This window comes from Triturus cristatus, chromosome 2_2 (genome assembly GCF_964204655.1).
Source record: "Triturus cristatus chromosome 2_2, aTriCri1.1, whole genome shotgun sequence".
NCBI classification, from domain to species: domain Eukaryota; kingdom Metazoa; phylum Chordata; class Amphibia; order Caudata; family Salamandridae; genus Triturus; species Triturus cristatus.
Genome location: NC_140582.1, coordinates 975,806,510 through 975,831,296, shown reverse-complemented (window position 1 = coordinate 975,831,296; position 24,787 = coordinate 975,806,510). Strand labels below are relative to the sequence as shown.

Genomic DNA, 24,787 nt, shown 5'->3' with positions numbered 1-24,787 from the left:
GCTTTTGTAAGACTGGTATCTGGGATGTGATTAGTGAGGTGTATGCTTGTGATGAGGATTCTTGTGATCTGTGTGACAAAGAAAGTAGTAATGTTTCTTCAGACGTTTCTCTTTTTGTTTAAATAAATTCCATAATTGAGGAAGATGTGTTGTAATGAGCACACCTGCATGTGCAACCTGCCCATGGTGGGGTGAAATCTCACTTCATCTTTGCTGGAACAGGACTACTTCCTGCATGGCAACACAGACATTCATACCTGTTATGAGTAATCCCAGATGTAGTTATTTGGTATCCGGACATTTTTGGCCCAGCATAGACAATAAGCCTGTGTGCACACCAAGGCCTACACTCTATAAGTGACCATAGGACCCACGGCGAGGCTATGGGATGTAGAGGGGCCCATGAAACTAACTTTAAGGTTGAAGCTACAGGCCCCACTGAAATAAAGTTCTGCTTGAATGTAATTTTCATGCCCTGACATCTTGTGTGTGTTTGTGTGTGTGCGGTAAGTCTGGTGACTGATAACAAGACTCCATCGTTATTGAGAGTGTGTGGTTGTAGAGACGAGTGGGATCCATTGTGGTTGACCCAAGTAAAAATAGAAAAAACAGCACAAGCCAGTGACAGCATTTACTTGCATTTCAAATAGAAAAGTGAAGCCTTAGACACTGAAGTGTGGGAGGATGGAAACCAGGTTTCTTTAGATGGTAGGCGTGTGCAGGTGAGAGGAGGGCTCTTTTTTGTTGTGCAGGACATGCCCCTTTGTCTCTTGCTGCAGTAAAACTCCCATTGTCTTCACACTTCATAGTGCATTTGATTAGGGTGCATCAGTTTGTAGACAGCTTAGTCACTATCTTATTTGAAAGTCATCACCTTCAACAAATACGTTACCTGCTCCCCAGACGGTAAAGGTTCTTTTGAAAGGGAGCTGCTTCAGGGAACTGCTTCCAACTAGTTCCAGAAAACCAACAGTGGGATCACCATTCCACCTGGAAAAGGATTGTAAGAGTTGGAGCCAAACTATCCCATATGATTTCCTTCCAGACGAAGGAAAGGAGTCCTTCACAGGCTACTGAAAAAACGACTGAGACCTAGGACTGGTGTTCATTACCATCATTGCCCTAGTCTGCACATTTATGCTGAAAGAGCTGTGGGTGTGCCTGGAAGTTTGCCTGTCCCACTGAGAGAAGGGATGGAATGCCTGACCATGCAGAAAGATAACCGCCCAAGGAGAAGCCAGCTGCTGCACGTGTGTGCATGGGACATTCTAGAAGAGTTGGCTGAATCAAGGGAGTGTAATCTGAGCCAATCCAAGTCTAGGAACTGGTCTCCCAACCTCCTCACAAGTTTCCTGACCGACCTTCCTATGCCTGCACAGTCGACAGCCTGCAATCACGACAATCAGCATGGCTGTAAAAGTGCAACCTACAAGCAGTCATGATTGTGCTGACTGCTGGGAGCCGACTACATGGTCAGAGCACCTTTGACATCAAAATGGTTAACATCCAGGTGAAACTTCAACTGTCTCTCACTTTTCCTCAAGCTGATGTGTCATTGATCTCTCATTTCGGAGTTACCACATACTGCATGTGCCATATTCAATTATCCTTTAGACACCCCTATTGTTCTTTTTTTTATCTGCATCTTACCATTAGATTTGCATTTGGAGGTTAACATCATTTACATTTTGTCACTGAAACATTTGGATGCAAATTTCACATTGTTTAATTGTAAAACTTAAAATCTTACCAGATTTGCATATCTTCTGTTCTAGATCACAGGCTTCAATTTTGATTTTCTGTTTGTGGTCATCAACTGCTCTGTTTCTACTAGAAGAATCATCTTGTTGAACAATTGAAGGTGAAGAGTTAGAGGTTTGCTCCTCATTTCGTTCCAATGCAAGTTTAGCTAGAAGACTAGTATTGTCACTTGACAGACTTCCAACAGATTCTTGCATCAATGTCTCCCCAACCAGCAAAGATTTATTTTGAGAGTTTTGAGAGGTGGCTTCAGTACTAGCAATATTTCCAAACATATTGGCTTCAACGAGCTGAGAATCAACAACTGTTTTTATTAAACAGATATCAAATTCTTTGTTATTCTTGTCAGTTATGATGCACTCAGCCTCTTTTGTATGGCACTGTGACTGATGTACCTCATCCTTCAATTCTGTAGAAATGGCTGATACCTCAGGTTCCACAGGTGCATTGAGCACTGTGCTGTTTTTTATTACATCTTTAGCATATTTACTTTTGCCTTCTCCTATGCTTGCAGAACAAATGAGGTCCTCACAGCTTTTAGTCTCTGAAGGCAGCTGTGTGGCTTCCACAATTGCTGACATTCTGACAGTTGAGGAACTTTCTGCATTTTCCTGCTCGCATGCAACAGCAATAATACTTTCCTCATTTTCATCTGGTACTGTGGTCAAGGAAGTCTCATGGATGTTCTCCCTGTCCTTTGATATAATGCATTGGCTATTTGTAGAAGCTGAAGTTGGCAGTGAATTTATATAACATTCTTCAGTGTCTGCACTCGACACAGCATCCTCAATTACATTGTTAGCACTTGCACAGCTCAAATGAACCTCCATTTCAGCAGTCACACTGGTCATCGTATGCAAAAGTTGTTGTACACAAACACTTGTGACAGTCACCATACCCTCATCTTTATTCTGATCCAAACCTGTGCCAAGCATTGGATCTTCCACTCCTGCAATGTCTGGAACAACAACACTCTGAACATTCTCTTCTGTTCCAGGACAAGATGATGAATCCTCATTGCCATTCCCTGTACTAGTGACAATACCTTCACCTTCTTCATCTTCTTTTGTGCCTGTGCTGGTTATAGCACTCTCGTCATCTTCACTAAAATTACCTTCTTTAACATCTTTCATATTTAGAGAACCATCATCCTTTTCTTCTACACCTGAATCAATCATAAAGTCTATATTTTCAATTTCGGTACAGGCTGCAACTCCACCACTTTGTTCTTCGACTGATATTCCTGTGCTTGTTACTGCACTGTCACCTTCTTCTGAACCACATTTTAGTACTCCTATCTGTCCCAGATGGTGCACAATACTGCTAGTCATAGCGTCAGCTTCATCTCTTTCAACACGTGTATCATTGAAGGCACCTTCACAATCATTTTCTGGTAGGTTATCAGCAGTTACAATAGCCTCATTTTTTTTTGCTGCCTCAAAAACAGTAGCTTCTACCGGATATATAGCATTTGCACAACTTACGCCATCAGCATCTTTTTCAAGATTTGCACAGGACACATTACTCTCAGATTCTCCTGAATTTTCAAATGTCAAGGATGGTATACTTACAATTGTACCCGCACTAGTGACAGTGCGATCACCTTCTGTTTCACCTAGCTCTGTAACTGTATTCTCAAAGTCTTGTCTGACTCCCAGTGTGAAACTCAAATGTTTCTCTTCTGAGCCAGCACTACTTACAGCATCTTCTTTGTCTTCTACATGGTCGCGGTTTAAAACTGTCTCAGTCTGCAGTGTATCTGGTGAAGTTTTTCTTACTTCATTGTTTATGGTCATCTTTAGGGCATCATCATTTTCAGTTATATCAGGATGTATACTGGGAATACCTGAATCCCTTTCTTGGACATCTGTGGCAGAAGAAACACTGGCACCATCTCTAAGAGCAACACAACTAGAATTACCCAGGTGTCCCTCACCAATACTGTGTTCATTATCTTCTGCATATACAACAACCTTGTGCATTGCTGTGGGGGTGTCATTCTCAGTTTCAACATTATCTCTAGATGTGCTTGAGGAACTGGTTGCATCTTCTCTATTTTTTTGAATGCACATCATAACTACTTCTGCTCTCTTTTCTGTGATTCTGTCCATCAGGGTACCTGTAGAGCTTGCTGTTCTCTCACCTGCACTGCCAGCCATGATTGTTTCAGAAGAAGATGCAGCTCGGTCTTCTGAGTTACCATCTATTGTGGTTCCTGAAGAAGATGCGGCTCTCTCTTCGGTTCCTCCAGATGTTGTGGCTCCTGAAGAGGATGCTGCTCGGTCATCTGAGCTTCTGTCCATCACTGTGCCAGAAGAAGAAGCTGTTCTCTCTTCTTTGTTTCCGTCCATCATGGTACCTGATGAGGAAGCTGCTCGCTTTTCTGCACAGGCATCCATAATTGATACTGTAGAGGATGCTGATCTATCTTTTGTATTTCGTTTAACCAAGGTTTCTGAAGACGATGCAGCACGCTCTTCTGTATTTCTGTCAACAGTGGTTTCCGAAGACGATGCTCTTCTCTCTTCAGTATTTTTTTCCTTTATGGTTCCAGATGAGGATGCAGCTCGTGCTTCTCCATTTCTATCCATTACATTTTCTGAAGAGGAAGCAGCTGTTCCTCCAGTGTTTCTATCCTCAGGGGTTTCTGAAGAGGACGTGGTTCTCTCTTCTGCATTTCTGTCATTCATGGTTCCTGAAGAGGATGCAGTTCGCTCTTCTCCATTTCTATCCCCCACATTTTCTGAAGAGGAAGCAGCTGTTTCTCCAGTGTTTCTATCCTCAGGGGTTTCTGAAGAGGACGTGGTTCTCTCTTCTGCATTTCTGTCATTCATGGTTCCTGAAGAGGATGCAGTTCGCTCTTCTCCATTTCTATCCCCCACATTTTCTGAAGAGGAAGCAGCTGTTCCTCCAGTGTTTCTATCCTCAGGGGTTTCTGAAGAGGACGTGGTTCTCTCTTCTGCATTTCTGTCATTCATGGTTCCTGAAGAGGATGCAGTTCGCTCTTCTCCATTTCTATCCCCCACATTTTCTGAAGAGGAAGCAGCTGTTTCTCCAGTGTTTCTATCCTCAGGGGTTTCTGAAGAGGACGTGGTTCTCTCTTCTGCATTTCTGTCATTCATGGTTCCTGAAGAGGATGCAGTTCGCTCTTCTCCATTTCTATCCCCCACAATTTCTGAAGAGGAAGCAGCTGGTTCTCCAGGGTTTCTATCCTCAAGGGTTTCTGAAGTGGACGTGGTTCTCTCTTCTGCATTTCTGTCATTCATGGTTCCTGAAGAGGATGCAGTTCGCTCTTCTCCCTTTCTATCCCCCACATTCTCTGAAGAGGAAGCAGCTGGTTCTCCAGTGTTTCTATCCTCAAGGGTTTCTGAAGTGGACGTGGTTCTTTCTTCTGCATTTCTGTCATTCATGGTTCCTGAAGAGGATGCAGTTCGCTCTTCTCCATTTCTATCCCCCACATTTTCTGAAGAGGAAGCAGCTGGTTCTCCAGTGTTTCTATCCTCAAGGGTTTCTGAAGTGGACGTGGTTCTCTCTTCTGCATTTCTGTCATTCATGGTTCCTGAAGAGGATGCAGTTCGCTCTTCTCCATTTCTATCCCCCACATTCTCTGAAGAGGAAGCAGCTGTTTCTCCAGTGTTTCTATCCTCAGGGGTTTCTGAAGAGGACGTGGTTCTCTCTTCTGCATTTCTGTCATTCATGGTTCCTGAAGAGGATGCAGTTCGCTCTTCTCCATTTCTATCCCCCACATTTTCTGAAGAGGAAGCAGCTGTTTCTCCAGTGTTTCTATCCTCAGGGGTTTCTGAAGAGGACGTGGTTCTCACTTCTGCATTTCTGTCATTCATGGCTCCTGAAGAGGATGCAGTTCGCTCTTCTCCATTTCTATCCCCCACATTTTCTGAAGAGGAAGCAGCTGGTTCTCCAGTGTTTCTATCCTCAGGGGTTCCTGAAGTGGACGTGGTTCTCTCTTCTGCATTTCTGTAATTCATGGTTCCTGAAGAGGATGCAGTTCGCTCTTCTACATTTCTGTTCACCACAGTTTCTGAAGATGATGCAGCTCGCTCTTCTGTGTGTCTATTCACTGTGATTTCTGAAGAGGATGCTGTACGATCTTCTGTATGTGTGTCTTCTGTAGTTACAGAAGAGGATGCAGCATTCTCTCTCGTGTGTTCATGCACTATATTTTCTGAAGAGGATGCAGCTAGCTCTTCATCTGTGTGTCTGTCCACCATTGTTTCTGAAGAAGATGATGTTGTCTCTTCTGTATTTCTATCTACCATGGCTTCTGAAGAAGAAGCAGCTCGCTCTTCTGTGGTTCTCTCCACCATGTTTTCTGATGAGGATGCAGTTCTCTCATCTGTGATTCGGACCACTGTAGATTCTGAAGATGATGCAGCTCTCTCTCTTGTATTTCGCCCCATCACAGTTCCTGAAGATGTAGCTGCTCTTTGTTCAGCATGTCTTTCCACTACTGTTTTTGAAGAGGATGCAGCTCTTTCTTCTGTATTAGTGTTCATAATGGATTCTGAAGATGATGCAGCTTCTTCACCATCATTTCGTAAACACTGTTTGACAACTTTTATTTCCCAAGTACTGGTGCCAACTAAGGACCCTGAAGAAGTTGCTGAATCCTCTGCATCATATTCTGATGACATTATGGCTACTTCACTTTCTACATCTTTGTTATTACGATTACTGGTACTCATCACAGTATTAGAAGACGATGAAGCAGCTTCACCATCCTTTTCAGAAACCACAAAATCTTGACTTTTACATACACTTATGTTTGCTAATGTGGTTGAAGAGGTTGCAGCGTTCTCAGTGTCTTTTTCTGTGGCTGTCCTAGAAGTAAAAGATCTGTCCTTTGTGGTTTTTCCTGTGACAGTGCCTGAAGAGCTTGCAGCATTTTCGCTTTCTTTTTCTATCCTCGTCATAGATGTTTCTTTCATTCTTCCTATACTATTGTCCATTACAGTGGATGACGATGTTGCCTCATCATCTTTTGCAGGGTGCCTCATGGTCCCAAAAACATTATCTGCATTTAGATCAATGACAGTGCTCTCAACTTTGTTTTCCGGACTTGTGCGTAAACCAGAAACTTTGGCTTCCCTGCTTTCAGTACTTGAGTGTTTCCATTTTCCTGTATCCTTTAGTGTATTTGAGCCAATATTTTCTTTTGTCCTACTGTCAACAATACCATTTTCATCCTTCTCTGTATTATTGTGACATGGACTGGTGTCTGCGTTTGCTTCATTGACACTTATGCCACTGCCTTCTGCAACGCTACCAGTCAAAAGGTCTTTTTTCAGAATTTCTGAACCATGAACAGTCACCAAAGTCTTCAACTCTGTAGTGGTACCCACATCAACAGATGTGTCACTTTCCATTACTGATTCTAGGGTAACTGTAGCCTCCACGTTATGCCCTGTTTTAGAGTCAGTTTTACCTATAATTTCAGAGTAAACATTTGGTTTTGTATCCTTATTTTCAACAACAGTTTCATCTATCTCTGCACCCACATCCACTCTAGAATGTTCAGGTCCAGATGTGTTTGTACTCAATGTATTCTCTGTTACAGCAGCCTTTATATCATGAACTACATTCTCTACATTAGATAATTTCACGATTTCTCCATTTCCTGTGTCAAGGCCAATCAAAGCTTTATCGCTAGTTTCCGCTTCATGCATTCCTTCAAAGATTTCCTTTTCACATGTCTCTTCACCAGTCTCCTTTGCAATTTTAGTATTCTCCAACAAACCACGAGTCAAACAACGAATCCTATTCTGTTCAAGGTGAGAATTTACAGCTACATCACTGCCGGATAAAGGTTTACAGTTTCTTTCCGCCTCTGTTGGACTCTTTGCAACTGATGAACTTGTTGAGGAGCTAATTGCAGAAGTAGGACCTTTATTTAAACTAGATTTTTGCTCCAATTCTTGTGCTATAGAGCATCCTTGTACATGCATACTTTCATCATTTAGAAATTCATTACTTTCTACATATTGTTCAATCATTTGATGAAACCCTTGCTTCATACCATCATCCTCAGAACAATCATTTGCCTCCAAGTCCTTAGAATCAATATTTTTGCTAGAATTATACAGCTTTTTACAACTATTACTAGACAGAACTTGAGATTCTAAAGTGAGAATAGCTTTTGCTGCTTTCAATTCATCTCGGGCTCCGGATTTGTCTGCTGAAACGTGCAGAATAGTTTCACCTTTCCATAAGACACTATCTGTTAGTAGCTTTTCACTGCTTTTAGAAACATTTCTAGGAACTTCTTCAGAATCAGTTTCCATTACTTCAGACTCTTGTTCCGAACAAGAATAATCCTCACAATTTCCCACAAGCTTCTTATGGATTAATACATTTCCATTCACTGGCGCTAAAGTAAGTGTCTGTGGTGTTTCCATAGTTTTGTCTGCTGGTATAACTTCTCTTCTGGTATCTAATGTTATTTTCTTATTTGCTTTCTTAGATAAAGCCATGCTGCCTCCTTGTAGTTTGTCAGGGCTTCCTTCCAACGGTTTCCCTTGTACTTTAATGCTATCTTCCTTTCTTAATTCCCTACTGCACTGCTTTAAACTTCTTTTATTGCATTCAGTAGATAATTTTTTGTCTTGTTTACAAAGGCTCACATCCTTGAGGTCACTCTTATATCGTTCGCTGGCTTTATCGCCAGACTGATGTTTTATCTTATGACAACTTTCCTTCTCAGGACTAATTCCTGAATATGCTATTCTTTGTAGCTTAGAAACAATACCCTCTTTCAAAACACTATCTTCACTAGTCTTACTGGTGTCACCTCCTAGCAAACTTGTGTCTTTTGCTGGGTTTTGAGCGACTTCATGAGATTCAGCGTCATTTGATTTAGAAAGTTTAATTGAACTCTTTGACTTGCTTTTTAACAAAGACTTCTCTTCCGAAGAGCTCTTTGATCTTCGTCTATCCCCATGGAGACTCTCTTCATGTTTTGAGTTGCTGTCTGAATTAGCAGAGTCCAAATCACATTTCTCTTCTAATTGTGTTTCAGGTTTCTTTTGTGAGGCAATAGCAGTTTCTTTTAACCGTCCTTGAGAATTCCTGTGTGTTTTAGAATCACTAGTGGATCTTCTTGACTTATGTTCTGACCTTGGCTTTTCTGTTGAAAGACTTCTCTCTTTTCTGCTTTCTCTACGCATGCTGTCATCTGTTCTTCCTTCTTTACTATATGCCAAAGGCTTCTTTTCACTCTTATGCTTACTTTTTCTGTCAGTCTTATCATCCGATGAAGATTTGCTCTGTTTCTCCTCTCCTTTTAATCCTCGCTCAGAGGAACGGTTGTCTAGGTCTTCCACTGCCTTTTGCACACTATCTGTTTTGTGCCTATGTCTAGATGAGGCTTTATCATCTGAAAGACTTCGCTCCCGATCCACTTTCTCCCTACTAGATTTTGTATCTTTTTTGGGTGCACACCTAGAATTATGTGAGTCAGCATGATTCCCATCCTTTTTCAGTTTTTCGGTTTTGGAACCAATTTTCTTTTTTTGATGTTCTTCATTATTTGATTCGAGTCTGTCAACACGCTTTTTCGCATCTCGTGTTTCACTTTCGTCAGCAATTCCTTCCAGTAAAGAGGTCTTTCTCTTTTGTTCGCGTTCTATTTTTGTGTCATCTTTTTTCTCATCGGTCGTATGTAGAGGCTCAGCGGATCTTCTGATAGATTTTAAGTGGCTATTTTCACTTCTGACATGCTTTGGATCCTTTGAGGTTGATGAAAGCTTTTCAAATGTCTAAAACTCAACAAAAACGGGAGCAGAAACATAAGTGAGGGAAATTTTATCAAGCTCTTCCATAAACAATATAAAAATGAGACTTCAGATGTTTTCTGATTGACAATCTCTTGCAAATAGATAATCTTTAAACACATAAGCCTGGTGACATGCAACATCTATTAAGCCTACTATCCCTTATTCCTACTATATTCTCCGCTGATCTGAAATGGCAGCTTTAGCTGAACAATATGCTACATGTTAAAACATTCATAAAACAAGCATTTCAAAAGAGGACTTTAATTCAGTAAGCATGATCTAGAGCTCTAAGTCAATATACAAATCTACTGCTTAAAAAGAACAACAGTAAGTACAACATTCAGGAATATTCTCTCCTCTTCAGCCTAAGATCAATAGAATCTCAATTGGAATAGCTGAGAAGCGCACATCACAACATGGCACGTATTAACTGTAAAGTCTGAAAAGATGCGTTCTACTGCCTAGAAGGTACCTTAAAATGCAAATGGGAAACAAAATGAGTTAGGGTATCCTGGCCTCTGGAGCAAAAAATGAGGACGTCCAATTCACAAGGTCAGATGACAGCCAAAGGAGGAAAATATACCACTTGATACAGATTGTGACGCTGACATTCATAATCACATTCATAACCTCAGTGTCTGCATGACTATGCTTTACATTTACACAACCAATACAGTTAGACCAGTCAAGTATACATTTTCATTTAGCAGCATCCAAGAAAGGTCTGTGAAGCAGGTTTACTGAATTTATTTAATATGTGAAATGTCTCATTTAACCAACAGCAGCCTCAGAGTGCTTTAGGTGGTACAAGATGGAAGATAGAAGTAGGAAGTGGTATTCTTAATGAGAGACTGCAAAGTTACTGCATGTCAGGCAGAATGATATGACAGATGAAAAGGACTTATTGATAAGCCTTGGATAGGACCAAAATGTCATTGACCAGCTGTTCGTGGCTTGATGAAGGTGAGTGGATTGCATTTTAAAGAGTTTGGTGCAAAGGGAGATCTTGATTAAAAGCGGAGTGAAAGAGGTTGAGTCTTAAAGCTTCTCTGGACCCCTCTCAAGTCTTGATAAGAGTAGGCAAAATATGTCATAGTAAGAATCTACTGCTTTGCATGTATATAGCACTTGCTACCCCCCTGTTCCAATGTGGGAACTGTTTCCATGTTGTACGTGATGACCACCGAGGTGTGGTTATCTTGTTATGGGACGCAGCGCTTAGCAGTGTGGTGGATGACAGGGTGTGAGAGACAGAAGTGCAGCTTATTTTCAGTAAGCTGGCAGCTTTGATTAGCTCTGCAAGTGTGTTTATGGTATTTTTTGTGATCATAGCATACTTACTTACTGCACTGAGTTGTCCAACCAGAAGGAATATGCTACTTACCAGTATGCATCTGTTCTTGGCATGTAGAGCTGCAGAGTTGTACACTTAGCATAGATCGCCATCTGGTGTTGGGCCCGGATGTTTGCAGTTTGTTTTTGTTCTTTGGACAGTCTTTGGAAGTCACGAGTTCGGTGACTCCTCCTTCGGTCCGTACTGCGCATGGGCATCGGCTCCATCCTCAGATTGTTTTTCGCCAACAGGGAAATGATGGAGCGTAGTAATAACAGTGAGAAACCCATGTGTGTTGTATCTAAATAAGATGGACTGGAACGGATACAGGTAGCCGGGGAGGCGGGTGGGCGTGTACAACTCTGCAGCTCTACATGCCAAGAACAGATGCATACTGGTAAGTAGCATATTCCGTTCGAGGCATATGAGCTGCAGATTGTACACTTAGCATAGATTATATAGCAGTACCCAACCTTAGCGGCGACCACCGGTATCCGTTGCAGCGGTTTGAAAAAGTGTCTTTAGTACAGCCTGGCCCACACTAGCTTGTTGCTTGGAATGCACGTCTACACAGTAATGTTTTGTGAAGGTGGGCGGTGTTGACCATGTGGCTGCTTTGCAGATGTCATCTAAGGGTATGTTCCCTAGAAAAGCCATAGAAGCCCCTAACTTTCTAGTAGAGTGGGCTTTAGGTGGAACAGATAATGTTCTTTTTGCCTTTTGATAGCAAATTTGTATGCACTTTACAATCCACCTAGCTATCCCTGATTTAGAGATGGGGTTGCCTTTATGTGGTGGAGAGAAGGAAACGAACAATTGTTTAGTCTTCCTGAAAGGTTGCGTTCTTTGTATGTAGTACAGCAAAGCCCTCTTAACATCAAGTGTGTGTAAAGCCCTTTCTGCAACAGATTGAGGTTGCGAGAAGAAGACCGGTAATTCCACCGATTGATTGAGATGGAAGGGGGAAATGACCTTGGGCAGAAACTTCGGATTTGTACGAAGTATGACCTTGCTGTGATGTATTTGTAGGAAGGGTTCCTGTATAGTGAACGCTTGTATTTCACCAACCCTTCCAAGGGAAGTGATAGCTACGAGAAAAGCTGTTTTCCAGGTGAGAAACTGTAGCTCACATTTGTGCATTGGTTCGAAGGGCGGACCCATTAGCCGTGTAAGAACTACATTTAGATTCCATACAGGGGAAGGTGGTGCCCTGGGAGGAATTACTCGTTTAAGGCCTTCTATAAAGGCTTTAATAGCGGGCACTCTGAACAGTGATAAAGGCTGTCTGTTTTGTAGATAAGCAGCGATCGCTGCTAGGTGTAGGCGTATGGATGAATATGCCAGGTTACGCCTGTGAAGATGTAGCAGATAGCATATGATGTGCTGTATGGATGCATCTAAAGGGTTGATTGTATTGTTACGGCAGTAAATTACAAATCTTTTCCACTTTGCGGCATAGCATGCTCTAGTGGTAGGACGTCTGGCTTCCATGATGATGTTCATGCAATCAGGGGGAAGGTTAAGGTATCCAAATTCTAAGATTTCAGGAGCCAGATCGCAAGGTTGAGCTGAGCTGGGTCCGGGTGCCTGATTTCTCCATGGTTCTGGGTTAGTAGGCATGGGGACAGGTGCAGTTTTTGATGTGGTACCACTGATAGTTGTAGTAGTGTGGTGTACCACGGCTGCCTGGCCCATGTCGGAGCTACTAGAATGAGTGTGAGGGAGTGCTGTTGTAGCTTCCTTACCACTAATGGAATTAGTGGGAGAGGTGGAAAGGCGTATGCAAATTTGCCTGACCAGTTCATCCATATCGCATTGCCCTTGGACAATGGGTGTGGGTATCTGGCGGCGAAGCTTGGGCATTTTTTGTTTTCGTGGGTGGCGAAGAGGTCTATCTGAGGATGCCCCCACTGTTGGAAGAATGGGTGAAGAACTTGTGGATGCAGTTCCCATTCGTGTAGTTGTTGCGTTTGTCTGCTGAGCAGATCTGCCATGGTGTTTTGTACGCCTGGAACGTGCTGTGCCAGGAGAAAGATGTTTTGGGGAATTGCCCATCTCCATATGCTCTGGGCTAAGCGGGAGAGCTGGGGAGAGTGTATCCCCCCCCTGTTTTTGGATATAATACATTGCAGTCATGTTGTCTGTGCGAATGAGGACTGCTTTGCCCGAAATCTGTTTTTGGAAAGATTTTAGGGCTAGAAAGATCGCCAAGAGCTCCAGATGGTTGATGTGGAGCGATTTTTGCTGTGGCGTCCATAGACCTTGCATTGTGAGGTGTAGGAGGTGCGCTCCCCAGCCGGAGAGCGATGCGTCCGCTGTTAGAATCACCTGAGGAACCGGGTCCAGGAACGGCCGCCCTTTGGAAAGGTTTGTGGTGTTCCACCACTGCAGAGAGTGATGGGTGCGGCCGTCCACCAACACCAGATCCGTTAGCTGACCCTGGGCCTGGTTCCACTGTAGTGCTAGGCACTCTTGAAGTGGACGCATGTGGAGTCTTGCATGGGGCACTATGAAAATGCAAGACGCCATCATTCCTATGAGCTTCATAAACACTCTTGCTGGAAGAGAGTATTGAGGAAGGAATGTTTTGCGCAAGGCTTGTATGCTTGCGATCCTGGCTGAGTTTGGATAGGCAATACCTTTGGAGGTGTCTATAGTGGCCCCGAGATATTGCTTTGTGGGAGATGGTACAAGGTGGGACTTTTGGTAGTTCACCGTGAAGCCTAGTTGGTGGAGCAGCTCGATGGTGCTGTTTGTATGTTGCACACATTGGTGGTAGGACGCGGCTTTTATGAGCCAGTCGTCTAAGTAAGGGAAGACGTGAACATGTTGACGCCTGAGGTGTGCTGCTACTACCGCTAGGCATTTGGTAAACACCCGTGGTGCGGTGGTGACCCCGAAGGGGAGAACCGTGAATTGGTAATGCTGACCGTCCACCACGAACCTGAGGTACTTCCTGTGAGAAGGGTGTATTGGAATGTGAAAGTATGCGTCCTTGAGATCCAAGGTAGTGAGAAAGTCTCCCTGACAGAGGAGCGGGAGGACTTGTTGTAGGGTGACCATGTGGAAATGGTCTGAATGTATGTACGCATTTAGAGGCCGGAGGTCCAGAATGGGTCTCAGGGTCCCGTCTTTCTTTGGTATAAGGAAATACAGGGAGTAGACCCCTAGATTTTGCTGATTGACGGGGACCTGCTATATAGAGTGTTTTTGGAGGAGGGAGAGCACCTCCTGTTTGAGCAGTGTGGAATGTTCTTGAGACATTGGACGGTGTCGTGGTGGGATATTGGGTGGGGTAGATGTTAGCTCGAGACAGTACCCTGACCGAATAATTTGGTTCACCCATTTGTCCGATGTTATGGATTCCCATGCGTAGATAAATTGTTGTAGTCTGCCCCCGACCGGATTGGGATGGTCTGGGGGGAGGGAAGGGAAGTCATTGTGCGGGCGGGGTTGCGGAACGGGTGGTGTTAGTTTTGCCCCTGCCCTTATTGTTGTTGCCTCTGTAACCACCCCTTTGGTTGCCCTTTGAAAAGGTATTTTGAGGAGGGGACTTGTAGGAGGTAGAGGCGCTATCGGTGGAGAAGCCTCTGCCTGTGCTACGAAAGGATGAGCGTCGAAAGGAACGTTAGGGGCCTGTGATTGGAGTGCCCCCATAGACTTTGCTGTGTCTGTGTCCTTTTTCATCTTTTCCAACGCTTCGTCCACCTTTGGCCCAAAGAGAGTTTGTTGGTCAAAAGGGTGATTTAGTATGGACGCCTGGACTTCAGGCTTGAACCCTGAGATCCTGAGCCAGGCATGACGACGAAGCAGGACACTGGTATTTATTGCTCTAGAAGCAGTGTCGGCTGCATCGAGGGCACACTTAATGGAGGTGTTTGTAATTAGTTTACCCTCCTGTATCAGGTCATGAGCCTTGCGCTTGTGTTTTTCGGGGAGGTGCTGCATAAGAGCCTCAAGTTCGTCGTAGTGTGCTCTGTCATAGCGCGCAAGTAGCGCTTGTGTATTTGCAATGCGCCACATGTTTGCAGCTTGGAAGCGGTGCGTTTGCCAGACGCGTCTAAAAGTTTCGATTCCTTGTCTGGCGGTGGGGCTTCCCCTGAGGACTGGGAGTTAGCCCGCTTTCTAGCTGTGGAGACAACTAGGGAATCTAAGGGAGCAGGGCCCTTAATGTATGCAGGGTCTGTGGGTGCCGCCTTGTACTTTTTTTCTATTCTAGGGTTCAGTACCCTGGCCCTGACAGGGTCTTTGAACACCTCTGCAGCATGCTTGGTGACACCTTTAAGCATGGGCAAAATAGACGTGGACTTGTCCTGAATGTCAAATGTGTCCAGTAGGAAGTCATCTTCCACTGGTTCGCTATGCATGTCCACCCCATGGTAGTGTGCTGCTCTCTGCACTAAGTGGTGAAACCCTAAGGAGTCCTCTGGAGGAGACGGCCTGGATGGGTATAGGTCGTCCTGAGGCATATCAGGTATGTCAGGGTTGTGGTAGTCTTCCCATGGGTCTGGGGTCCCCGGTGGAGTGGGGTCCATTGGGGCATCCGCCGGGTCATAATCCGGATCCCCGTCATCCGGATCTGGGGACGGGGTCGGGGAGTGATGAGGTAAAGGTGGCGGAGACCTGGGAGGGGGAGGGGGTGGAGGAGGCAGAGGAGGAGGTGGTGGGGAGGGCACTCTGAGGGGAGAAGTAGCAGAGTCCTTCCGTTTGGGTGGTGGAGGAGGAGCCGGAGTGTCAAGGCGTCTTTTCTTGATAATTAAAGTCAATAGCCCAGTCTTTGGATCTTTAGATAGAGTCTTTTGCAAAGAGTCGAGGGCTTCGATGGTTTCTGTGCGCCATGCTTTTTTGGAGCCTCCGGTTTTTTCGGCGTCGAAGGAGTTTTCGGCGCCGGAGCGTCGGTGCCGACAGATTTGTGTTTGTGTTTGGTCGGCACCGAGAGTCCAGGCTTCGGCACCGGTGGCTTCGGAGTCGAGCTGGGTATCACTTTCTTCGGTGCCGAATGGTGTTTTTCGGCACCAGGCGTCGGCTGGCTCGAGCCCGAGCTGCCGTGAGACTTCTGAGGCTTCGACACCGGGCCCGAAGGTGGGGTGATAGAAGCTGTGTGCTTGGTTTTGCCCAGGCCTGCAGGCGAGGGTGTAACCTGAGTCTCTTTGGTTTTGGGCGCGGGGGTGGGAGGGGGTACAGTACTCACGACCCGCTGCGCCAGTGTGATGTCCTCCACGTCGGAGTCGTCGGCCTCGGAAGCGCTGACGACGTCGTCCTCCTGCTGGGTGTGTAGTTGCCCCGAAGCTTCGGCATCGTCTCCGAAGATGTCCGGTGGAGCCGCGGTCGAGGAGTGCGCCATGGTGCGTCGAGCTCTTCGATCCCGGATGGTCTTTTTAGATCGAAAAGACTTGCAGGCGGGGCAGTCTCTAGCCTCGTGTTCTGGAGAGAGGCAAAGGTTACACACCTGATGGAGGTCGGTGTGGGGAAATTTAGACCCACATTTTGGGCACTTTTTGAACGGAGTCCTTTCCATCGGCCGGGACCGGAGTCGAGGAGGGCCCGAAGGCCGGTGCCGATGTACGGGATGGATAAAAGTGCCGCTTCGAGAGATGAAGATTGGATGAAGAAAACTCGAAGAACGAGGATTTTCCGTCGAGGCTGGAACCGTAGAAGTACGAAGCCGGAGCACGAAGTATCACATCCGAGCCCGATGGCGGAAAAAAACAATCGGAGGATGGAGCCGAAGCCCATGCGCAGTACGGACCGAAGGAGGAGTCACCGAACTCGTGACTTCCAAAGACTGTCCAAAGAACAAAAACAAACTGCAAACATCCGGGCCCAACACCAGATGGCGATCTATGCTAAGTGTACAATCTGCAGCTCATATGCCTCGAACATGTTGTTTAAAAGTTTTTATTCTTGAGCAGGTATGGTTAATGATAGAAATGGTGGGGTCTGCTGGGACGTGCTTTGTTATAACATCCCATGAATGTCATTGTGAAATGTATTGTTTTGTAATGTTTATATACTGCTTACTACCCCATGTGGGTGACTGAAGCACTTGACTACATGGGTAGAGTAGGAAGGTGGAATCTGAATACATGGTTGCCCCCACTTTTTTTCTGGTGTTTTGATGGTTTTTAGACTTAGTTTGGCTGGGAACCTGCTATTCAGGTCCCCAGCCTATCTGCATTCTCTTATAAATTGATTCCCTGTACTTTAGGTACACTCCAGATTGGATTCTGGGGTGCCCTTATAAGTCCCTAGTATATGGTATACTATGTACCTAGGGCATAGGTACCCCAGAGGACTACTAGAGGCTGAAGCATGTATTATGCCACCCCTGGAAAGCCCTCCAAAATCACACCACATGTCTACTACTGCAGCCTGGGTAAGGTGGTGCATGCACCCCTTACTGAGATATAGGTTCACTATATCTCACCGATCACTGCACATAGAAACCTATCAGTCACCCCTATGGCAGGCCTTATCAATCCTGAAGGCAGGGTGCTTGGTTATATGTGAGAGGGTGCCCAGGCATGAGCTGAGCCACTCTGCAGCCTTCGGAATCTATCCTCCGTGGTTGTCAGTAGTGTAGCCTGACCATATACTTTTAAGGGCATAATAACTAAAACGGTTAATGCTAACTTTGGACTGACTGCACGGAAACATGTTGTGTTTGGTGTCAAACACCTTGGAATCAAACCCCCACATCAATTCCTGATGTGAGAATATGATCCCACCCTTCTAGAGGGAGAGACATGACAGCACCGGTATACCCGGTAACAACTTAAAGCCCTGGCATCACAAAATGGATGCTGCAGCCACAGACACGGGTCTGGCATCCTGCTGCTGACCGAAACTCCAGCAGGGGAGGCCTGGACAATAGGTTTCCTGTCACAGGGAGGTGTAACCACCTCCCAGACAGGCTGATGTGTATTGGGGCTGGGTGGGAGCACTCTCAGAGTGCTTTGAAGTCCTGCACTGGGGGCACATTTGGTGTCCCTGTGCATAGTCCAGTTCAAACCGATTCAGGGACTTCCAGCCCCTGCTCTGGCGCGAAACTGGACAAAGGAAATGGGTGTAGCCACCCCTCTTTCCAAACCCTCCAATAGGTGGGTCCCCAGAGCTAGTCCAAACCCTTCCTTAGGTATAAGTAAGGAACCCCTGGCAACAGGTCCTTAGATATCCCTGGACAAAACTCTGCAACTGAATCCTGGAACTTCGACTCTCTACTCAAGACTAGAGGACGGAAGAAATCTCCCTTGGGGTCAAGGAGTGACTCCCCTGCTTGGCAGGCACCAACAAAGCAATTGCCGGTCTGCATCTCCAAAGCTCCCGCCGGACGCCGAAGACTTTGCAACACAGGAAGAGGATTTCCAGACTTCTCAGAGGCCGATCCAAGTCCCCAGCAAAGCGGAGACCCACAGCCCTTGTGAGTAACGTGGAACCGGAACTCCTGATCACCGTGTACTTTTGCACGTGCATTAACTTCTCGACGTCTCTTGAAGTCGTGCTTGGGGTTACTTGTAGCCCTCACCTTGAGGAGAGATTCCACCGAAGATTGTCAGCCTAGTGACCCTGACTGACCCGTGGGCCGCCATTTTGTGATTCCTCTCGAGGTCCCTTCGCGATCCCTGGTCCGTCGACTGGTGGGTCCCTGTGAAGGCAACTTTCACCTTGGTGGTCTGTACCAAAGCGTCTTTCTCCTTTCCGCGTGGGTTGCTGTTGCCAAGGCTAGTTGTATCTAATCCGGGCACCGACGCTGCAGCACTCAACATCCTTCGTGGGACAGCTCAAATCCAGCTCCTGGTCGTCCTCAACACCTCCTGGTCCTCATGGCTGAAGTGTCAAGCTTCACCTTCTTCACTTGAAATCACCCGACATCGGTGGGCATTCGCCTATCGTGCTCCTGGTCACTGGCTAGTGACCCAGACTCTGTTCCCTCTGCTTTCAGGTTCTTCTCGACTTCGATCCAGGCTTGGATCTCTTCAGACACTTCGCATCTTCCCAGCAGCAGCACTTCTTTGCCAGCTCCCATTGAAAATGACGACGCAAGCCGACACAATTTGACACCTATGCACCCGGCTTCCCTGGGTGAGGTAACTCGAGTACTCCGGTGCTCCCGTGGGTGTTGACCATAGAACTTCCCAAGTCCAAAAGGGTTTGGTCCTAGCTCATCTGCCGCCAAGCTCTGGAATAGCCTCCCCCTTGACCTCAGGTTCTGCGAATCTGAGCCAGCCTTTCGCCGCAAACTCAAGACCTGGCTGTTCACTAGGCGGTAGGACTTGGAACTGTCAACTCCTCACCGTTTCCCATTTTCTCGGTGAGATTTGATCTTGGTTACTCCTCATGGGGACAGTTATGTAATCTTAGCGCCGGGACACCTCCTTTGGAGGTAGCTGCGCGCTCTATAAGCTCCATAAATAAATAAATAAATAAATCTCTAAGTGTCCCTAATCTTTAAAAATCTAACCGTGACTTTCCCCATAGAAACTAACGGGAGCTCGCAGCTGTGTTCTCACACTGCACACGGCCCCTGTGGGTCCCCTGTGTCACTACCTTGGGTGGTTCCTTGGTGTCCCAGCGATTCTACAGGCTCTAGACCTTGTGTCTAGTTAAGCCGTGGTTCTTATACCACTATTTTAGTATATGGTTTTGCTCGCCCCTAGGGCCTGATCTGTATTTGTGCTATTTTACTGTAATATTCGAAGTGTAACTTATGTGTTTGGACCTCTAGCCTCATAAAGAGACTAGTAGGGTGTGTTAAGAAATAAATACATATATTGTATATATATATATATACACCTGGTGTGGTTCCCTTTCATTTGGTCATTCAAGAGATTATAGACTGGTAAAACAAGCTGCTTTACATTCCTTCAAGCTCTCCATAGCTACCACTAGGATAGCTTTCAATAAAGGTTGTCTTTAACCTATCACCAAAAGGGGTTGTTTGGACTGGTGTAAGGTGCCCACTATAATTAGTGGACAGCATATACCAGGCTAACTTCTCACAGGTAGCATGCTACACCATGTAGGATGTGTGGTTGGAAGAATGTTGTCTTTGTTGTGATCAAATGTGGGAAGTGGTTCCATGTAGTACGTGAGAGCCACCGAAGTGTGGTTATCATGTTATGTTTGAACATTGTGCTAGTTATTGTTAATCGTATTTCTATAGCACATGGCTACCCGAAGGCCTCCCAGCGCTGGCAACAACTACAGACTGATAAAGGTGAAGGCTAGTGGGAAGGGTTTTGGAAAAGCCGGGGTTTTAAGGCTCTTCCGAAAGGCAAAATGATTCACCTCTAAGCGGATATGAGAGGGAAGAGCATTCCAAAGTTTAGCAACGTTATAGGAGAAGGAACAACCTCCTCCTCTCACCCTTTGAATTCTAGGTACTGAAGTGAGGCCAAGGTGAGTTGATCGTAGGAATCTATTAGGACAGTATGGGGAAATAATATTCCGACTGATAGGGGGCCCACTCTCCCACAAAGACTTGTGGGCTATGCAGAGATTTAAATGTTATTCGCTCCAGGATTTGCAGCCAATGTAGGGCTTTCAGCGCAGATAAAGCAGATTGACTGTAGTCCAGGCAAGAGAGAATTAAAGCCTGGACCATGAGTCTCCTTGCCGAGAAGGAAAGAAGAGGGAGGACCTTCCGAAGCATCCGGAGGATTGCATAGCACCTAGCGATCAGCTTCATTGCATGATAATCGAATATATGGGACTTCTCCAACCACATGCCTAGGCTTTTGATCTGGGTTTTGGGGGCAGGAGCAGGACCAAGACAATTTGGCCAAGCCGATCCAAGATTGGTGATGGAAGGGTTGCCCAGAAACATAAGCTCCGTCTTCTCTCCATTGAGCCTGAAACAGGAGAGTTCCATCCACTTAGCCACATTTTCTAAACATGGACCCAAACGGGAAGCCGAATGCTCAGAATGATTTAGTGCCACCACTAGTTGCATAGCTTGTAGCTATATGTAGCCAGTGCAGGTCTGAATTCATGGTTACTCTAAGTTTTTGACTTCTCTTGATGTTGTTGGAGGGGCCGTATGGTGGTAGGTTGGTATTTATATCATTGTCAGAGGCCATGATCTCAGGCTGAGCTTTAGTTGGATATTCAGTCAGTCAGTCATCCATGTGTTTATGACATTTAGGCAGGCATCTAGTTTTGAGTAATAGATCTCTTCCAGGCCATCCATTAATGGAATGATTTACAGGTCGTCCATATAGTTGTAAAAGTTGAGGTTGAATGAATTAACCTGGTTTAGTAAGGTGGTCAGTGGTTCTGTCGACCCTGAGGGTCGACAAAACCTATGTTAGGGCCTTCAACTGCTTAGAAAATTAAATAATATTAGCAGAGTAATAAAGTATATAGAAATTAAAAAGCGACTTCTGGCATGCAGGTGGTAAACTGGTTCTGTGTGTTTGGAATCTTATCTGAGAGGGAAATTAGGAGCTGCTTGTTGTCAATGTAGAAGAGAACATCTATGCTGTAGGCATGCATGATGCAGGTAAGAGGGTTTAAAAAATTGTTGAAGAGAGTTGGACTCAGGGACAAACCTTGTGGAGCTCCACAGGTGACGTTATGGCTGTCCGAAGAGTAAGTCGCCAGGCTGACAGCTTGTATCCTGCCAGTCAGGAAGGAGTAGCTCGAAGGAGGAGTGAGTGGTCGTGCGAGTACTTGTATGTGTCTGTGAATGGGTATGTGAGTGGTTGAATGGCTGGATGAGTGAAAGTACAAGAGGTTGTATGGGGGTGTGAGTTGGTGTGTACATGGTTCTGTGGATGTCATCAGTGATGTCTTCTGAGATGTTATCAGTGATGTCACTGACCAGGTCATGAGTGATGTAATATGTGATGTCATAAGTATAGCATTGCAGGGGCGTAAGTTATAGTTATGTCAGGTAACTAGAACTGCTGAATTTCAATGGTTTTGTATGAGTGAAATCTCAGCCTAACTATAACAGCCCTCTAACCTTTGTGTTTTTTAGTGAATTTCTATGGTTTTTATAATTCTATTTTCTAACTATAACGTACCTGTAAACTTTGTTTAAGCGAATTTCTATGTGTTTTCTAACTCCGAGTTGCATTTACAGAGAGGTAGAGAAAGAGGACAGGGCCTCAGACCCGCTCTCAGCAATCCCGTTGTATGGGACTTTCTGCTGGTAACCAGAGGGATTTTTGGCCTTCCAAATCCCCAGCATCCAAGGGAACTTCATCCCCCAACCAGTAGGGCACCAGGAGGTGCGTTAGCATAGTGGTGGAAAAAGGGGGTGGGCCTTGGATGAGTCCTCAGCAACCCTGCTGTGTGGGACTTCCTGGAGGTAACAAGAGGAGTTGTTGGCCCCCCAGGACTTCAGCAGTCAGGGGGACTTCATCCCCAAACCAGTAGTATAACAGGAGGCGCATTTGCAGAATGGTGGAGAAAGAGGGTGGGGTCTCAGATGATCTCTCAGAAATCACAATGTGTGGGACTTACTAGAGGTAATAGGAAGGGTTGTTGCACCCCCCCTTTGCCCCTCAAGGACACTCAGTGGCCAAGGGGACGTCACCCCCCAACCAGTAGTGCACCAACCAGGAGGCGCGTTTGCAGAGTGATGAGGAGTGGGGGCGGAGTCTCAGCAATCCCACTGTGTGGGACTTACTGGAGGTAACAGGAGGGGTTGCTGGCCCCACAAGGACACTCACCAGCCAAGGGGACTTCATCCCCCAACAAGTTGCATGCCAGAAGGTGCCTTTGCTGCGTGGTTGAGAAATGGGACGGGCCTCCAGCAAATTCCTCCTGCGGCGGCTTTTATTTTTATTAGAGGAGGGGGCTGCACACCCCCCCCCCCTTGGCCCGATTTCGGCCCGGGGTCCACAACCCCCAGGGCCCGGCGTTTAAAAAAAAAGTTGTTCTAGTAGGGGAGGGGGGCTGCGTGGCCCCCCTCCTCAGGCTGATTTCGATCCAAGGTCCCTATTCCTAGAGCACGGCCATTTGTAAATGGGATCTGCGCGGCGCCCTTACCGGGACGATTTTGGGCCTGTGGACCCCATCCCCTGGGGCAGGGCCATTTATGGGTGGGTGCCTACACATATAGAGAGTCAGAGGGGGGGGGGGTGTGGTGTGCATGTGTGTGGGTGTGCATGTGTGTGGTGTGTGGGTGGTGTGGGTGTGTGGGTGGTGTGGGTGTGTGGGTGGTGTGGGTGTGTGGGTGGTGTGGGTGTGTGGGTGGTGTGGGTGAGTGTGAGTGGGTGGGTGGTGTGAGTGGGTGTGGGTTTCATCACCTCAGTATGGCATTACTTATCCAATGGACTGTCACATTCTCAGGCAGACCATCACACCTGCATCCTGTTCCATTTACTTTTACAGATGTTGGTTTGTTTAGTTTCAATAGTTCCAAACTAGGATATGCCATTATTAATATTTGTACACAAGATATAGTGGAATATGGACAGAGATACTCTATTTATGAACTTTAAGGATGAAAGGAAACACCTTACTGTCTGCATTTCAATAATAAACTCTAGTGTCCACTCTCCATTTAAAGAAATGAAAATAATGTTCATATAGAGCAAACACACCTCTGATTTATATGAGTCTCTTGAATCTTCTTCAGAATGGTCATATCTTCTTTTCCAGCTGCTCTCACTAAGCCTGAAAACAGAAGCAACATCAACCTATTATACACAGTTACCATCAGTACAACCTTAGATTTATTGAGTGCAGTATGCTCCATCTCCTCCCCTTCAAACATTAAAATTCACTGGCACAATAGTATTATAAGCTGGAGGCACATTTCTAATGCCTATAAGAAAAGCAACCCAAAGAAGAGCAACACTGAGAAGGAATTAAACTATTAATTGTACATACTATTATATACATCCAGGTTGAAAAGATCTCATGTTTCTGAGAAATTTTAATGAATTACATACTTTTAACTTGGTGTATCTAAATTTTCAAGATGTCTAGATAGGTACTCTCACTTTTATGGACAAACAGAAAAAAATCTACTTCACATCCAAAAACAGTTTTCAGAAAATGGTGCAATACCCTTTTGGGTACAATACAGGTGCAAGCACATTTCTGCTTGCACAATGGGGTGCAGGATGGATACAGAAACCAGGTTCGCCCTGGTCTGAAGCTTTACCTTCTGACTTAGGGCCTGATTTAGATCTTGGCAGATGGGATACCCCATCACAAACATGACGGATATCCTGTCCACCATATCACAAGTGCATTATATCCTATGGCACTTGTAACACGGCCAACGGGATATCAATCTGGTTTGTGACAGATTATCCCATTCACCAAGATCTAAATCAGGCCCTTAGTCTCGGAAATAGAAGTCCAACATCCACAGCAGACAAGGCAGCAGGCTGAGGATTAACTATCAGGCTGCTGCATGCAGATGTTAAAGAGGCTTTGTATGAAGCAGGCTCTGTATATACTATTCCAAAGTAAGGTATAGTGTGCACAGAGTCCAGTGAATCCCCAAAGGTAGGCAGAGGCTAAAGTAGATACTACCTTACTCTCCATTTGTGGTAGTGTGGGTGAGCAGTAAGGCTTTATCAGAGGGTAGCGTTACACATTTATTGTACATACTCAGGTAAGGAATGATTTCACACACTTAAAGGCTGAACTCTGGCCAATTTGTTTTGTATAAAAATATTTTTTAGTTGTATTATATTTCTAGAACCAAGCCGGGACTGGTACAGGTAAGTGTAATAGTACGTTAAGATCTAATGCAGCTAAATACAGTTTGAATGCAGATGAATTCAAATAGATTGGTTACAGGTAAGTCACTTGTTCATAAAACAGTTGAAATTACTTTCAGTTACTATTGAGATACATTTTTTGGTTACTTTTCGGATTATTTTTTAAGTTACTTTTTCTACTCAGTGTGATATGCCTAGGTATCACACTGGGACAT

General features: G+C 45.4%; 1 protein-coding gene across 2 annotated transcripts in view; it reads right to left on the bottom strand.

Moving 5' to 3' along the window:
• The window catches only part of BOD1L1 (biorientation of chromosomes in cell division 1 like 1), a 338,666-nt gene that overhangs the window by 175,839 nt on the left and 138,040 nt on the right, over positions 1-24,787 (bottom strand). For both annotated transcript variants that reach the window (XM_085642404.1, XM_085642402.1), the window contains exons 9-10: positions 23,439-23,511; positions 1,751-9,533 (exon numbers count right to left, since the gene is read on the bottom strand). In XM_085642404.1, the coding sequence (XP_085498530.1) occupies positions 1,751-9,533; positions 23,439-23,511 (7,856 nt within the window). The remainder of the gene's footprint in view (positions 1-1,750; positions 9,534-23,438; positions 23,512-24,787) is intronic.